General features: G+C 42.9%; 1 protein-coding gene across 1 annotated transcript in view; it reads right to left on the bottom strand.

Annotated features, from left to right (window-relative positions):
- LOC142971178 (thyrotropin-releasing hormone-degrading ectoenzyme-like) overlaps nucleotides 1–16,846 on the bottom strand; it is a 107,724-nt gene that overhangs the window by 2,671 nt on the left and 88,207 nt on the right. Inside the window, exons 11-19 of the mRNA XM_076111824.1 lie at nucleotides 16,291–16,379; nucleotides 15,057–15,190; nucleotides 14,892–14,947; nucleotides 9,122–9,269; nucleotides 8,806–8,909; nucleotides 8,183–8,290; nucleotides 3,570–3,737; nucleotides 1,222–1,362; nucleotides 1,060–1,141 (exon numbers count right to left, since the gene is read on the bottom strand). Coding sequence (XP_075967939.1) covers nucleotides 1,060–1,141; nucleotides 1,222–1,362; nucleotides 3,570–3,737; nucleotides 8,183–8,290; nucleotides 8,806–8,909; nucleotides 9,122–9,269; nucleotides 14,892–14,947; nucleotides 15,057–15,190; nucleotides 16,291–16,379 — 1,030 coding nt within the window. The remainder of the gene's footprint in view (nucleotides 1–1,059; nucleotides 1,142–1,221; nucleotides 1,363–3,569; nucleotides 3,738–8,182; nucleotides 8,291–8,805; nucleotides 8,910–9,121; nucleotides 9,270–14,891; nucleotides 14,948–15,056; nucleotides 15,191–16,290; nucleotides 16,380–16,846) is intronic.

Below are 16,846 nucleotides of genomic sequence, written 5' to 3'. Positions count from 1 at the left end.
CTCTGCAGAACGCGTTGATGATTCACCTGCAGCCTCTAAACGCCACCACAGTGTGCAGAAGGTTCACACCCTTTCAGACCCCATTAAAGCATTAATAGCTACATTTCGGGGTCGCTAAATGTCTCTTAAAAGCTTATTAATGCCCAGCAGCTTTCATTATTCAAAGTGAAAAAACAAATATGAATAGTGACGGAAAGAGACGATTTTCCAGCCAGCAAGAACTGCAGCAGGTTACGCACAGCGAGTCCGTCTTAATGTCTGTTTATGGACATAATTGGACCCACTTTGGACACATTTAATCCAGTGCTTTATGGATATCGGGGGAGACGGGACCCCCATCACACACTGGTATAGATACATTAATACCGACTGACCATCTGCTTCTTGGTCACCTCTCTTAAGTCCTTTATAAAGACAGATGTGAACCTTCATGTCCAATCAAGTGTGTATACCACAGGATGGACCCCATGGATCGAGGTTGTACCGACACTATTCTACTACTGCTACTATAACTATATAATAACATTATATTAACATTATTATTCTAATATATCCACCCCGGCTGTTATTAGTGGCAGTTTTCATTTTTCTTTATTATTTCTTTATCGTTGTTCTGACATGATTGGTGTTACTACTGATATTATTACTATTATATGGAGATGTTGTGGTTTTATTAGTTTATTAGTTTCTCTCCCTCTGAGTTCCCATTAAAGGTTGTTTTAGGGGGGGGGGGGGTCCAAGGACAGCCCTCTGAGGCAGATTTGTGATACTGGGCTTAACAAATAACATCTAATTGACTTTAAATTGAATAAAAACATCAAAAACATTATCAAGACATTTGGGATTTCCGTTATTTTTTCTTTGTAATAAATGTAATGAAGAACTCTGTTTTCTCTCTTTATGGGGTAAAGCCTGTAGATTGAAATCTTCTCTGAATGCTTCCCCTTATCTTTTAATTGGATCTGTGCAGGTCGTTAAGGTGAAGCACGTAGTCAGAAGGAGGAAACTGAACCTTTCACCTGTAAATCAGACCTCAACAACAAGCGAGTGTGTGTTTACCTCGTTGAGCTCTCGCTCGGTGTTCAGGAACTCCGTGACTCCGCCGATGAGCTTCGAGTTCATGAACAACGTTTCACCGTAGCTGAAGAAAGATGGCGAGCGTTAGTATTACAATACGCTTCCCTTCACAGTACAGCAAGTACGACGTGTACAAATACTCACCGAGCGTTGAGGATGTCCCACTTTTCTCTGAAGTACTTCCAGGCGAGGTTTCGGCCCTGCGAGTTTCTGCCCACGTGGATGATGACGTCGATCACGTCCTGCTCTGGGACCAGGTCTGAGGTCAGAGACAGGTTCAGTAGCCTGGGAGACACAGGGACACGGACGAGCTCAGTCATGGCTAAAGGTTTAAAGGTTGTTGTGTCATTAACTGTTTGTCTTTTCTTTAATATATATAAAACTGGAGATGCAATGGGGGAATAATGCTACATTTTTAAAGCATAAAACATAAGTCTGTATATCTTGTGTATGTTTCAATATACTAACAAACATAAATGTGGTTTTGTTGAATAACAGGATGAAACATTTGCTTTTTTTGGCATGAATTTCAGTATTTCATAATCTGTGCAAAGTTAGCACGCTAACATGTTAACCCGAGAGTCTCGTTTACTTAAATTAGCCGTATTTATAGTAATACTGTAGCAGTGTAAAAGGTTAAAATACTAATGTAGTCTCATTTTAGCATGAATTTAACAGAGTTAACATGCTAAAATAGTATTTTTATAATATATATATATACTTAAATTAGCAGAGTAAACGTGCAATCTTATTCACGGTAATGTACATAATAATGTAAAATGTAAAGCCTGCACGTCTTGGAATGTTTTAGCAAACATTTGGTTCAATCAAACACTATATTTTAAGTATTTTAGATTATTAAGAGTCCACATATGTACTTTTCAAGGGATGTTAATGAAAAATGTGACATCTGCTCAATCAATCATTTGGATCTGCTGTACACCGTATACGTCTCTGGTAGAGACCTGTCAATCACCGTGTAGCCCCGCCCCAAAGCATCCCCTGCTTTATGGTCTGTGTGACTCTAAATGGACCATAATGTACTAAATGAACATCATGCTGTATTGAAGAAGACTTGAAACTAGAGATTGAGACCATAAACTCATGTTTACAATGTTTACTGAGGTAATAAATCAAGAGAGAAGTAGAGTCATTTTCTCATAGACTTCTATACAACCAGAGGAGTCGCCCCCTGGTGGACATTAGAGAGAATGCAGCTTTAACACATGAAGCTTTGACTTCACTTAAAGAACTGGATTTTGCCGCCTGGCAAGTACTTCGTCTGATCTGAAGCAGAATGACCCTGGAAGACATTTTATAGTTTCTGTTGTGTTGTTTGTAACCACGATTCACTCCTCTGAAGTTACACGAGCGACAGTAATCCCACTACTCCCAGCTCCTCAGAGATTAAGGGGATTTACAGAAACCTGGGGAGAGTTTGGCTGCAGAATCCTGAAGTGTGAACACAACGTTTTCTAAAGACGTGAGACTGAGCGGGACAAAGAGACAGAAGAGAGAGTTTCACAATAAAACCGATGTTCACTCATCCAACATTGTGTTCAGAGTTTACCTTCCTCGTATTTTACTTTCTGTTCACATTTCTTTGTATTGGTGTGTGTGTGTGTGTGTGTGTGTGTGTGTGTGTGTGTGTTGGAAGTTTGTAGCTGCTGTCTTTTCATTAAACCACCAAATCAATTTTCTCTCTCTCTTCCCACAATCCCTCTGTGCTGAAACCATTTCCTGTGTGACCAATCAGTGTTTCTGTGGTGTGTTTCTTTCTTTCGTGTGTGTGTGTGTGTGTGATAGCTGCTATCTGAACATGCAGTACTAACTCTCTGATTGCAGAACAGTTTACTGTGGCTGGAAAATCAATACCTGACACACACACACACACACACACACACACACACACACACACACACACACACACACACACACACACACACACACACACACACACACACACACACACACACACACACACACACACACGGCCTCGGGCTACATTTTTACTGCAACTTTCACTCAATTTTCTGTCTGTTCTAAAATAAACTAACAGATTTGAAACTTAAGTAAAAGTATGTTTTAAAGAGTTTATTTAGAGGAATTTCTCAACACATAAAGGAAACTTAAATCTAACTCACTTTCATGCAATATGAAAACGGTTGCTCGCACTGATGGAGATTTATCACCAAACTGAGGTTCCCCTGCAGCTCTACAGAGTGTTTTTGTTTTACAGCCTGCACACCTTTACTGTTTTGGTTCAGTCTCTCAGCGCTCATTAATCTCGTCTCCAGCAGTAACCACTAAACACGCTGTGATAAAGTCACTTTACACGACCTGAACATCTGACAGACACAGTTAGAGAATTTTGAAAAGACGGAAAAACTGACGTGTTCCTGGACATTCATAGGAGAACAGGCAAAGTTGGGGACAACTTTTCTTTCTTAAGATATCATACAAACCGTTGTACAGCAGTGTGTCGTTCGTACCTGTTGAGGAGGAAGGTGTTGTCCGAGCAGGTCAGAGCCTCCAGCAGGATCTTCTTCTCTGAGACGGCGTTGGTGGAGTGAAACTTCATCCAGATGAACTCCCACACGTCCTCGTCCATCAGACTCACCCCGGTGCAGTAAACTATGTCTCTGATGTTGGGAGGAATCCTGCAAAACACACAGCGCCTTCCCATCAGACGGACACAATCTCCGAATAAAGCAAACGTGTGTCACATTTCCGGGATGTCGATAAGTGTTGGATGTGGTAATAAAGCTAAGAAACCCGATAAAACACGTCCACAGGATTAAGCAGGACGCTGGATGCTGAGTGAGACATTGTGATTCCATCAGGGAGCTCCATTAAAACATCCCTTTACTTCTCCGGTGGACTCGTAACAAAGCAGAGACACAATTAAAGACACTTTTGCACCAGCTGCGACTCCAAAACGTCTCAATAAGCCTAATTGTCATTCTTTGTGTTGGAACACTTTTGAAGTTTCAACACAGATACTTCTGTGTCTCAGTGTTTAAAGTCCAAATGCAACAGATGTATTAAGCAGACTGTCTGATGATAGATGTGTATTTTTAGGTACTGAGCAAAGACATAGGACCATGAAATCAGATGTGATCGTTCTCCGTTTCCTGACGCTGCAGAGCAAAACAAACAACTTGTTTTTCCAAAATCTGAGGTCCAAGGTTTTTAAGTTTTTTTTGGGACAACTAGAGTTAAAACATAACACATTGTGGGTTCAATAAGGTGTCCAGACATGAACTTTTCCCAAAACCATTCGGGCTAAATTAAATGATTGGACGGGCTTTTTGCAGTCTTGCAACATTTTGGGGGGGTTCTCTAAAATCATAAGTATTTGTCACTTGCAATTGTTATTAAAATGTCTTTTAATTAAAAGCTCAGCAGTTTACGTTGTCCCGAGGGGGGACGGGACCCCCGATTGTCGTCGGCTATTTGACGCACTGAGCACATACTCATAGAACTGGAGTTATTACAGGTAACTACTGTTTCTGTTGTTGGGGGTTTTATACACCAAATGTACACACACACACACACACACACACACACACACACACACACACACACACACACACACACACACACACACACACTCTGCCCCAGCTGGTTACTGGCCTGAATCATCAGCAAAGCAAAAAGCGTGCACATTTTCACTATAATGTGTGTTTGACCTAAATTGTCAATAAACCAAAACTAAAAACTTCACAATACAGTGAGCCAGCTGGCAGAATTTTTTTTTTATTTCTGTGTGTGTGTTTTTCACATGTGTATGTGTGTATTTAGTGTGTTTGTGTGTTTTCTGAGTGAGTGCAGGGTGAGTGATGCAGGGACAATTACATCATTCACCGACCTGGGAAATCATTTTAGAGATGCTCCACTTAAGAGCAAGCTTCAACACACACACACACACATCCCCCCCCCCCCCCCCCCCCCCACACACACACGGCTGACTGTGGCGTTGAAGTCCTTCTACGACGACATCTGCCAAACATCTCAAGAGTGTGTGTGTTCATGAGTGTGTGCAGATTATTCATCATGTAAAACATTAAGGAGCGCTGAGTCTGCTGCCACAGCTGCGACGTCTAGTTCTGCTACTATACACTATTTTATCACTTGTACAGCCACCCGCTATTTCTAATAAAAAATAACAGTAATAATGTAGAGTTTTTTCTCTGCAGACTATAAAAATGGAGGAGCAGAACCTCCAGATGGCTCTGATCCCATTAACGAACACACTCAGTGTGTGTGTGTGTGTTTTAACAGTCTGTAGAGAATGTTTTTATATCCTAAAGCTTTGTCTTTCTCCTGAAATATCTCTCCCTCCCACTCCGTCCTTCCTCCGCATCAAACTCCCATTCCGACAGTAAAGATGTCCCTCCGCCATCTGCTGTCTGTCTGTCTGTCTCTGCAGTCTAAATGTCAATCTGAATTTTAAAAAAGAAATCACTTCGCCGGAGTGATAAAACATTTAAAGTACCCGGCTGAGCGACATGAGCTCTGGCTGGTATACTTAAAGACGACTGCTGTGCTGTGACTGTGACAACAGAGCATATTGTTCCCTCCGAATTCACACCAGACGCGAGACGTGCCGCTGAAGTGCTTACACTTTAAATCCACAGCGAGTATTGACCTTTTATCCCCAGAACCAGCTGTCCTCTCTGCTCCGGAGATACTGAAAGCAGCTGACAGACTTCCATGAGCAATGAAATGTACAGAGATGTTTGTTACCACTGCAGCTCTATATGCTCATGGAGAAACTGGGAGCCTTGATTGATTGATGTAGATATGCATCATGATATATTTAAGTAGTATATTTTTTGCTATACAAATAAACTTGCCTTGCCTGAGGATATTTGCTGCTATGCTGACGACACCCAGCTCTACATCTCCACCGAATCCATCACTCCACCTCCACCCACTGCCTCACAGACCTGCATGCAAGCCAACTTTCTCAAACTCAACAGTGATAAATCTGAAATCCTCATCATCGGCCCCAAACGACTAAACAAATCCCCCCACAGCGTCTCCCTCTGCATCGATGGCTCCACTGATCCTGCTTCCACACACATCCGTAACCTTGGAGTCATCTTTGATCAAACCCTCTCCTTCCAACGCCACGTCAACCACATCCCAAGAAACGCTTTCATTTATCTAAGAAACATCGCCCGTCTATGTTTAGCTAACAAGCTAGTTAGCGAACTAGATTTTGGATTAGTTAGTTAGCTAACAAACTAGTTAGCGAACTAGATTTTGGATTAGTTAGTTAGCTAACAAGATAGTTAGCTAGATAAATTGTTAATTGCACCATGTTTTGCAACCAGTTAGCTAGCTTGCTAATCAATGCACTGTGCTTTAATGCTACACTGGTTACAAAAGATTTGCCAAACAGCGGGCTGGTGGCCAACGGGTCTAACGGCCTCCGCTTCACTCCCCGCTTGTTAATTAGTTAGTTAGCTAACATGCTACCTAGCCAACTAGCTAATTAGCCATCCATCCGTATCTGGAGCTGCGTCCACTCTCTTCCCGGCGAGCTGCGACAACATTTTACCACTTATTAGTGTTTTCTCCATAACAGCTAACAACAAACGTTATTTTCACCTAATTTTGTATTAATCGAATGAACACGGAAAACAGTTCCATTTCCACTTCACTCCCGTTCTATCAACACACAGCACACCTGGGTCCAGGTAGAACACCAGCATAGAAATACTGAACACAATGCACAGAGAATGAAAGACACAGGGGGTTAATGGGGCCCCAGCAGTTCATTGTTACCCCGGGACCCCCTACAGGATTAATCCATAAACGGCTGCTTGCAGCTGCACTAAGATAAATCTGAAAACAGCTCTTTTTTTCTGATCCATGTAGACGGTTCATTTACAATGAAACCCCAGCGGGACAGGATTAACAATCCAGAGAGATGTAGGCACTAAAATATTAGCTGTGCTCCGCAGTAATTGCTCTCATTGTCCTGGACGGGAATTTAGCCAGAGTCGCATTACAGCAGGTGGATCCTGGTGGAGACGCAGGTGTGACGCAGGTCTGCTGTTTGACTCCCTCCTTTCAGAGGCGGATCTTTTCTTTGGTGTCATTGTTCTGTAGTTTCACACGCATCACTGCAGAAACACAGACTTAATGTGCTGTGCTAAATAAAGTTCCATGATGCTCTGCGTCTTTTCAGAGGAGTCGGGTTCATCGAGCTCTCTCTTCTTCAGTTATTCTGCAGGGAATCCACATACATGTGCTCTCCAGAACAGAGTATGAACTATTAAAAAGGAATCCACCCCTGCAGAGATTAGCCCTCATGAATGTAGATTTATCCGAGCACTGAAGAATGGAGCGTTTCCAAATTGCTTCTTAAACTTTAAAAGGCCCAGTATGTGAAAAAAATGGAGCTTTTCCCAAAAAAGATGCTGCCATATGGTCGTCATGCGGACCGCTCCCTCGACAACAACAACTTCACTTTGGCAACAAGAGGAGTGAAAACACAGTTAGTGGAAAAGGAATTAAAAAGTTGGTGAAGTATTTTTGTGTCTGACAGTAACGAGGACCCGAGCTGCTCCTTCTCTGAGAATCCATTCAGTCTGAAACTGTGTTTAATTTAGTGATTTTATTTTTTAGAATCCAAGCATCCCTCTTATCATCAGCTCCCTGCTGCTCCGTACACAACACCAGCATCTGCTTCTATTTAATTTGCCGTTTGAAATCTAATTTTGCAGATCTCGTTAAGGACCCAGAGGGAGCGAACGAGCCGGCAGCATTTGAAAGAGAGAGAAGTTAAAGCTGCAGTGTTCTTCTCTTTTACCTTTGTAGGTTAATTGAAGGCAGAACATGTGTTGCATGGAAACACTGGGACTCAGTTTTGGTTTGTACTCCAAATCTAAAGAAACAGTCAGTAGATTTAGTCCAATGCAAAGAGTGTGAGAGACTGTAAAGGCTTGAAATGGTGTGATTACGAATAGGACGGCACTTTGCCTCAACGTATCACGTTACCATTACGTCATATCATGTTACGTACACTTGTCAGTTTTTATTTTGTACTTTTTACTCCCTGATTTGAATGTGTGTGTGTGTGTATTGGTACCTGTTCTTGTTGCTGGAGATCCAGTCAGAGATGTAGGCGACGGCCTGACGGTGGCACTGTTTGTTCCCGAAGCTACATGCTAACATGATTAGCTCCCTCTGTAACTCCCTGAAGAAGAAGAGGTTCTTCTGTCAGATAGTTAGAGCAACAATGTGGACATTTTATAAAAACCCTCTCGTGTGGATTTCAGTTTCACCTCTAAAGAGAAAGGGTCGGGATTTAGCTTTGTTTACGTGAGTGTTTGGCATCGTAGCACGAGCCTCCACAGAGCTACGAGCACACACAGAGTTATGCTCTATGTCTGATGCAATATTCTCCCAAATGACAATGAGTGTAACCGGCAAAACGCCATAAACCTACACAATGCCAAGAGGAATTCTGATAATGTCATATTAATAGAACACGTTATTACCTTCATACAAGCCCTCTAAAGAAAGAAGTCAAGTATTAAATATATTATAAAGGAACAAAATATTGACTCAAATGAAGATTTTTAAGACTTAACTGTTTTTAAAGCATCTAAAAACGAATTGACCACGCACGTGTGTGTGTGTGTGTGTGTGTGTGTGTGTGTGTGTGTGTGTGTGTGTGTGTGTGTGTGTGTGTGTGTGTGTGTTGCATACTCAGTCTGGTAGGACGCCTGCAACACGTTGCCCTCGCTGCCGGGCCCGTTTGTTGGCCAACCCGTCTGATGGTACCGTGATGCAACCTGCTTCAGCACATAGTCCTGGTAACACACACACACACACACACACACACACACACACACACACACACACACACACACACACACAGACAGACACACACACACAGACATCATTAGGAGCTAATGGACAGACAGCCAGCTGACAGCGCTGAAGAGACAGTTTATTCTGCCATCATGGAGCCGTTACCGACTGACTGACTGACTGAGGCGGTAATTGATCGATCGGTGCTTACACTGAACAGGCTGTATTCGTCTGTGCGGTCCAGCAGTTTGTCCAGCTGGTAGAGCGCTCGGCTGGCAGAGTGCCACGGCAGGAAGGACGGCTCCTCTGGCAGGTAGCCAATCAGCTGCAAGGGAACGCCCTGTGGGAGGTACCCGGCCCTGAGAGAGAGAGAAGGAAGAAAAAGGACGGTCAGATTTACCCCACACTGCATTCACGAGACAAGATAATGCCGAGTGAAGCTGAAGCTTCATGTCTTAGACCTGCATTCTCTCTAGTGTCCACCAGGGGGCGACTCCTCTGGTTGTATAGAAGTCTATGAGAAAATGACTCTACTTCTCTCTTGATTTATTACCTCAGTAAACATTGTAAACATGAGTTCATGGTCTCAATCTCTAGTTTCAAGTCTTCTTCAATACAGCATGATGTTCATTTAGTACATTATGGTCCATTTAGAGTCAAACAGACCATAAAGCAGGGGATGCTTTAGGGCGGGGCTACACAGTGATTGACAGGTCTCTACCAGAGACGTATACGCCGTCTCTATGTCACTCCTCCTCAGTCCAGATATGGTCACTTCCTGTTCACTGGTTGCAAAAAAACAAGATGGCGACGGCCGTAATCCAAACCTCAATCTGTGTCTGTGTGTGTGTGTGTGTGTGTGTGTTAATAAACTACAGTACGACACATTAAGATAAACTTGGCCTCTGAATGACACCGGAGCTATTTAGACTGACGGGGTTACATCCACCTCCTCATGAATATTAACCAGCGTCTTCGTGCATTCATTAAGAGTCATGGTGTTTTAGAGTGGGGAGGGGAGGAGGGGGGGGGGGGGGGTTCTTTGACCTTCAGCCCCACCCACAACTCATGAATATTAATGAGGCAGACAGTCGGTGTCTAAAGGTGAACTCAGAGAGGTGATATTAGTTTTTTGGTTTTATTGCTGTTATCGGTGTTCAGACTGAAGAAAGTACCGCAGAGAAATGTTTGATCTCACAGTCTGACCTTTACTGAAGAGCTGTCAATCACAGTGAGTGGCAGACGCACAGAGGAGGAGGGGATTCAATGTTCTTTTACTAAAGTTGTTCCGTGGACGGTTTTCAATTTTCAGACAGGCGTTGGTTGTGGTGGACTCAAGCTGTCTGAGGGCAGGGGTGAGAATAAAGTATGTAGCATATATAGCACTGAATTATGTCTTCTACATGTTAAGGCCACACTAGAGGGCACTCTATCACGTAGGTTCCTCTGGATGAGCACCATAGAGCGCAGTGCATTGTGTGTTCTTTACTTTACAAGCACACATTAGTGCACTGCATCTTGTTTTCTCCACTGTAGGGAAACTCTGGAGGGCACTTAGTTGCATTTTCTCTACTGAAAGGACACTCTACAGGGAACGTTACCTCTTTTACAGCACTGGAATGGCACCCTAGAAGGTATTTCATCACATTACCAGCACTATAGAGGGCACTTTGTCCCATTTTCTCCACTGGAAGAGCACCCACAGGGCACTTCATCATGTTTTCTCTCCTGGAAAGGCACCATAAGAGGGCACTTTGTAAGGTTTTCAACACTGGAAGGTCGCACTAGAGGCACTTTTTCTGCATTTCCACCAGTGGGTTGAGAGAGACAGAACTCCACAGAGAGTTAATCTGTTCGAGATAAGACTCTCTAAGTCTTTAAAGAGCCAACTAAACTCTAAACTCCAGGCCGTCATATTTCCATAATCGGCCTCGTATCCAACCTCCACACATTCATCTATATTCCCATCTTGCACCTGGCCTCTGAGACCATTACCATAATCCATCCCAACTGCAGAAAAGAAACTTTCTGTTTACGTGTGACGGGACTAAACATGAAGGTGAGAGGAGAGATGGTGGTCGCGATGGCAACAACATTCCAGCCCCATTGATCCGTTTACTTTTCCACTTTTCAACTTGCAGACGAAGAACTCCAAGACGCACTTCGTACGTGATCGAATGCGATGCGTCATTAAGGCAACAGCTGTCTGTCTTCTTATTTTATTTTAGCCTCTTCTGGGGAACACTGAAACACTGAGAAATAAAACCCTAAAAACACGTAAAGTTCAAACCCTGAAATCTCTCATATTCTTACAACCTTTAAAGGAACAGTGTTACACTGTGGATCATACACTTATTTGTTTTCTTGAAGGAGATCGATACGCTCTCATGTCAGCTTGGCAAATAAGTGAAGCTACAGCCAGCAGCTAGTTAGCTTAGCATAAAGACTGGAAATAGAGCAGGGCCGACTCTAAACGGGTGACACTTCCAGCAGCCAGTTAGCTTCGCTGGATGGATGTATGCACTTTGGGTTTGCATTTGATTTCAAGGAGACCTGAGATGATAAACACTTTTGATTTTAATGACTCTGTGACCTTTTCACTGGTGCCAGCCTCACACACTCCACACTCAGTAAGCCTCTAAAGGACTCTAGTCCGGCTTTAAACTATTCGGTTCTGCTCACAGAGAGGCAGGAACGTGCACGAGGAGATTATAGATTTTCAATTTTCCCTCTCACTTACAGTCTGTGTGTATTAGTGTGTGTGTGTGTGAGTGTGTGTGTGTCTCCCAGTGTTGTCATCCTAACGAGCTCATTAACTCGTTAACATCGTTAAGGGCCAGTTAATTGTTTGTCCATTAGCCATTAGCGAGGCTCAGTGGAGAGCTAACGAGGGACCGCCGCGGTCACACACACACACACACACACACACACACACACACACACACACACACACACACACACGGAGAAAGAGAGGCGACATCCATCACTGTTTAAGCGCACACTCACAGAGACACAGCCATTTATTTATGCTAAGCTGCTGCTAAACTAGCTTCACACAAAGGCCTGACGCCACCAATCAGCATTTAGTGGCGCGTGGGCGGCTCATGCCTCAGCCAATCAAACTGCAAGCAGAAGAAGAATCAGCATTACAGACCAAACTGTTATTAATTCAATGATCGGGAATCTAAATGAACTCTGTGTGTCTATAGCAGCTGCTCCTGTGCTGGTAGTCTTTGTGCTAAACGCTGCGACAAACATCCAGAGACGGATCTCAAGCTTCTCATCGGACTCTTGGTAAGAACAAGTGATCAGTATTTGTTTTTCCAAGACGAGTTTATCACAACATTACCAGTAATATGGATATTGTCCTTGCCAAAATAATTGCTAAGATTTAGAATCATTGAAACATTGCAAAATAATAAATTAGACAAGTTAAGACACACATCGGCCACATCTACCTTTTCTGAATGTTTTGAGTTATTATTCGTTGTATTAACTTCCCCAAAGGATACAAAGAAAATCACAAACTTGTCGTTTTAATTCCCTCTCTCTCAAAACATGAATAAATAAACAAGATGTACAGAAAACTTTACTATTTACTGTTTCTCTCCACTGTAGTGGAGTAAACAGTAGAATATTTACCTCTGAGAAGCAGAAGTACAAAGATGCATAAAATGGAAATACTCAAGTACAATAATGCGAAATTGTACTCAAGTACAGTACTTTGAGTGTAAGTCACCAAAACTGTAGAAAGTGAGGGAACGAATTTGGTTGAACTCTCTAAACTGCAATGAGGACGACAAAATCCTACATTGTGTTTTCCAATTTGGCAAAGTGATGTTCATCTTCTGCCACAGAGAGATGCAGCAGAAGTAAGAGCGTCTTCTGCTGTCAGGGTGAATATTAACGGATCTGTAGTTCTGTTTCTCTTTCTGTACAGATGGAAAACCTCCCGCTGAGCTCCTCACTCATGAACACACACACACACACACACACACACGAGAACAGAGGATGACACTGCAGTCGTCTCTAGCTGTTGCTCATTCAACATGACAGAGGACAGATGGCTGAGAGAGAGACAGATACAGAAAGAGGAAAGAGAGACGAGGGTAGATTGAGTTATGGGGATGGTGTCGGAGTAGATTTTGGTTACAGTGCTCAAGAAGCTTGGGGCTGAAAACATGACGATGAGAAACGACACACTTCACTGACTCTCTCTCTCTCTCTGGCTGATCGCTCGTTCATCACAGAGCTTCCATCTGGCTCAGGTTGTTTTGAATTTATTCTCCTCGGTGGTCTACTCTGAATGCAGCAGCACGGATTGGTCATCTCACAGAGCCAGATGTGATCCATGCGCTCTGGGACGGCCTTGCTTAAGAGGGAAGTTCTAGTATCTGTCAACTTGTCAACCTATTCATCTTCGTGGCTCGCTTTCAATCGAGCGTGTGTTCGTGCTTCAGAAGTGCAGGGCTGGAGGAAAGAATGCAACTACATGATTTGTGTCTTTAATAAAATGACGAGCACACTTAACCCTTTGTGACCAAATATCTCCAGGAACTACAGAACCAGGAGTCAGAAACTAAACTAGGAACTAAATGTTCATCTTCACGACTCGTGTATTGCCTCACTGACAAAATCTGTAAGAACTTTTAAGATTAGGCAAATGAGACGGATGACGGATTAGACGACAATGCTGTTTGAAGTTCACTTCTCACGACTTTCTTTGTATTTACTGTTGCATAACTCTAGTAGACGATCTGCTGGGCTTTTGAGGATTATTTATTTCTGCTTCAGAACGTGACGGTCACAATACAATCTGTGAATAAAGTTTTATTTCCATACTTCACTCGCTCCATACTCACGCTCTGAGTACGCTCTGTTATTTAGCTTGTTTGTTAAGCTAGTTGGAAAGCTGACAACATGACTTTTTAACATCAATAAACTTCTCTCCCCGTCATCCTATGATTATTACAGCCAGTGCTTCCTTATGTCCTGAATGAAGCAGCACACAAGTTGTACTTTATCAGCCCTACAAACTCGTTGCTAGTTCCTCCCTTTGAAACCCAGTGAAAGCTTAGAAGTCCTAAAAAGGTTGTTGGTCCTGGAAATACTGGAGGGAGGTTCCAGGGAAACAGCCCATCGGTGTAGTTTCTCATCAACCTTCACTCAACAATAAAAAAGACTTTCAATCAAACTAAAAGAAACAAGCGTTTGCTTGAGTTTGTATTTTCCAATTCTATACTCTGACGATGGTGAATAAATAAATAGTCATAATGAATAAAATTATGAGGATAACAAATACCTTGGCTGTGGTAGCACTGGCCGATTTGCTGAACATGCACATCTATTAATCGGAAGAAAAAAGGTGAAACTCCGCATTGAAAGACTTCAGGAAAACCTTCTGCTGCTCTGCAACAGTGTTAATCCTTGAGCCACGGAGCTGCACTTATCTGCTGGCTGTGGATGGTGGAGGGATCTCCCGCTGGCACAGCTCCGTCTCATCGCTATTGTGTGTGAATGTTAATGTGTACGACAACCCAAAGGTCTTAGCTGAAGTCACATACAGGGTATAAACCTCTGTATTCAGAGCTGACTCTGTCATATCAGCACCTCCTCTATTCTGTTGGCGGAACAGATGATGACAAGTCTGAAATATATCTGTCCATTCGAAACACTGAGCCCATCAAAGCAGACATATCTGAGGGAGGCAGACACATCAGCAGCCCCATTCAACAGAGAGACGCTGCTTATTGAGAGGCAATTATAAGCAAAGAGAAACGGAGAGAAACAATGGATCAGCCTGGCTGCACTCTCACTCTGTGTGTCCAGATATCTTACGGGTTGAGTGACAGATGAGCCTCTCAGAAAGAAGACGAGAAACAAATCATTTGTACACCACTTTCTTCTGTTCCCCTGTGAGTCAGTCTTTGAAGACCAGACTGAAACTATATGTTTGTTTTCTTGCTCGAAAGATGACTGACCTGGCCAGGTTGAAGGCATCGTCGATAAGTCCGGCCCTGTTTCCAACGGAGATGATCTGAGAAAGAGAGACGGACAGAGAGGGAAGAAGAGAGCCGAGATTTAAACAGACAATAAGATTGCCATTAGAGAGAGAGAGACAGAAAGTCAGAAAGACAGACACATACTTGAGGGTTGTTGTGGAGCTGTTGAATCAGCAGTTTCCAGTTCTGGAGGTCATAGTTCACGCGGAAGTATCCCGTTTGGTTGATGTTGCCCAACAACCAGGTGGTGTCGTCCATCCGTCCAATCCTGTGGGTTTCTGAGAGGAAATAGAAACATGAGTCAATCAGTTAATCAACAACTTTCTCCCTCAAACAAGCAGCACTGGTTCAACCCAGAAGCCAGGATGTTAGTCGCAGGTCATGCGATATGCTGACGACACCACACTGTTGGGTTCCTCGCAGCGTTTTAAAAGGTTGCAGGAAATTGTGTCATTACTTTCTTCATGTGATGTATATTCTGATGAACCTGGAAGTTCAGGTTGAAAAGACAAACATTGAGGGATCAGTGTAAACCAACGGGCTATCACCTTCTGTGTGTGGAGAAAGACAATTTGATTGGATTGTTCTGAATTTGTGATGACTTAATCGGTTATACTTGCAAGTAGGTGAAGTTGTGCCAGAACCCACACTCTGTCAATAGCTGCTTCCTCAGAAACAGAACCAGTTTTGTTCTCCAAAAACTACAGCAGAACCAGTTTTATTTCACAAGAACAGAGGGAGAAGAACTATCTTTGTTCTTCAAAATCTGAAGCAGAACAAGCTTTATTTTCCAAATACAGAACCGTAGAGACTTAACCCTCCAAAGACTGAAGCAGAACCCTCTTTATCTCAACAGAAATAAGCTGAATAAGTTTTAATCACAATATAAAGAACCAGAACTGATCCAGAGAGACTTTTCTTCTCCAAAACAGAAGCAGAGCAAGTTGCATTCTCCAAAAAGCTTGTTTGTTCCTCCAAAGAATCGATCCAGAGTTTATAAAATGAGCAGAATCATCTTTATTCTCTGAAAACAAAGCAGAACTAGCTTTGTTTTCAAATACAAACCTGAAATTTAAAGTATAATGAAATATTCTGCCTCCAAAAACACAACTTTCATCTATTAGTATAAAATCTTTATTCTCAAAAAACCAAACCAGAATGATCATCGTTTAGTCATTAACTACAAATGACCGATCTGGGAACAATGATATAATTAATGTGTGATCATGTGTTTGCTCTGTTAGAATAACAAATGAGTCTGAAGATAACAGCTCGTTGTCTCGAGGTAACAAGATAATTGAGTCATGATGGTGAAATGAACTTTCACAGAGATGTCAGACCTCAGAGCAGCTACACTGCAGTGTTCTCTGGTTCGTACCTGTCTTGTTGTTGATCCAGATGAGGCTCTCTGCACAAACACTGGATGCATTCCCCACAGCCACCGTCAGAGGAATCTGCCACTGTAAACTACAGAGAGGGAGAGTGATCTCAGTAATGGTCGCTGGAATTGGATTTGGTTTTATTGCCTCAGTTATCAGAGAGAGAGACATTAGAGAGAGAGTGAGTGACCGTCGGTGGTGATAACTCAACATCAGTCAGCTGGAAATGGGGCGAGCGACACCGACTGTGTTACAGAGAGACGAGAGAGAGAGAGGGGAATTGAAAGTGTAATAGCTGCAGCAGTCGGCGAGCATCAGTCAGGTGTTAGCAGCTGCGGGTTATTGTCTTCTTCAGAGAGCGAGAGGTTAAATGTGCTGTCCAGAGAAACCCGCCGGTCACTCTGCTGATCTCCACGTCTTCAGATCACAACGATACATAAATTGCTCCTTTACTGTGTGAGTGAATTCCCCCATTAGACTCATGAACCCTTTTAAAAACCAATCGAGCATCACGGAATCGCATCACGGTCGAGTTTAAACAAGGCTGCTTCTCTT

Source organism: Anarhichas minor, unplaced genomic scaffold (assembly GCF_050575085.1).
Source record: "Anarhichas minor isolate MPS153535 unplaced genomic scaffold, ASM5057508v1 ptg000045l, whole genome shotgun sequence".
In the NCBI taxonomy this organism is placed as follows: Eukaryota; Metazoa; Chordata; class Actinopteri; order Perciformes; family Anarhichadidae; genus Anarhichas; species Anarhichas minor.
This window is presented reverse-complemented; position numbering and strand designations above follow the sequence as displayed.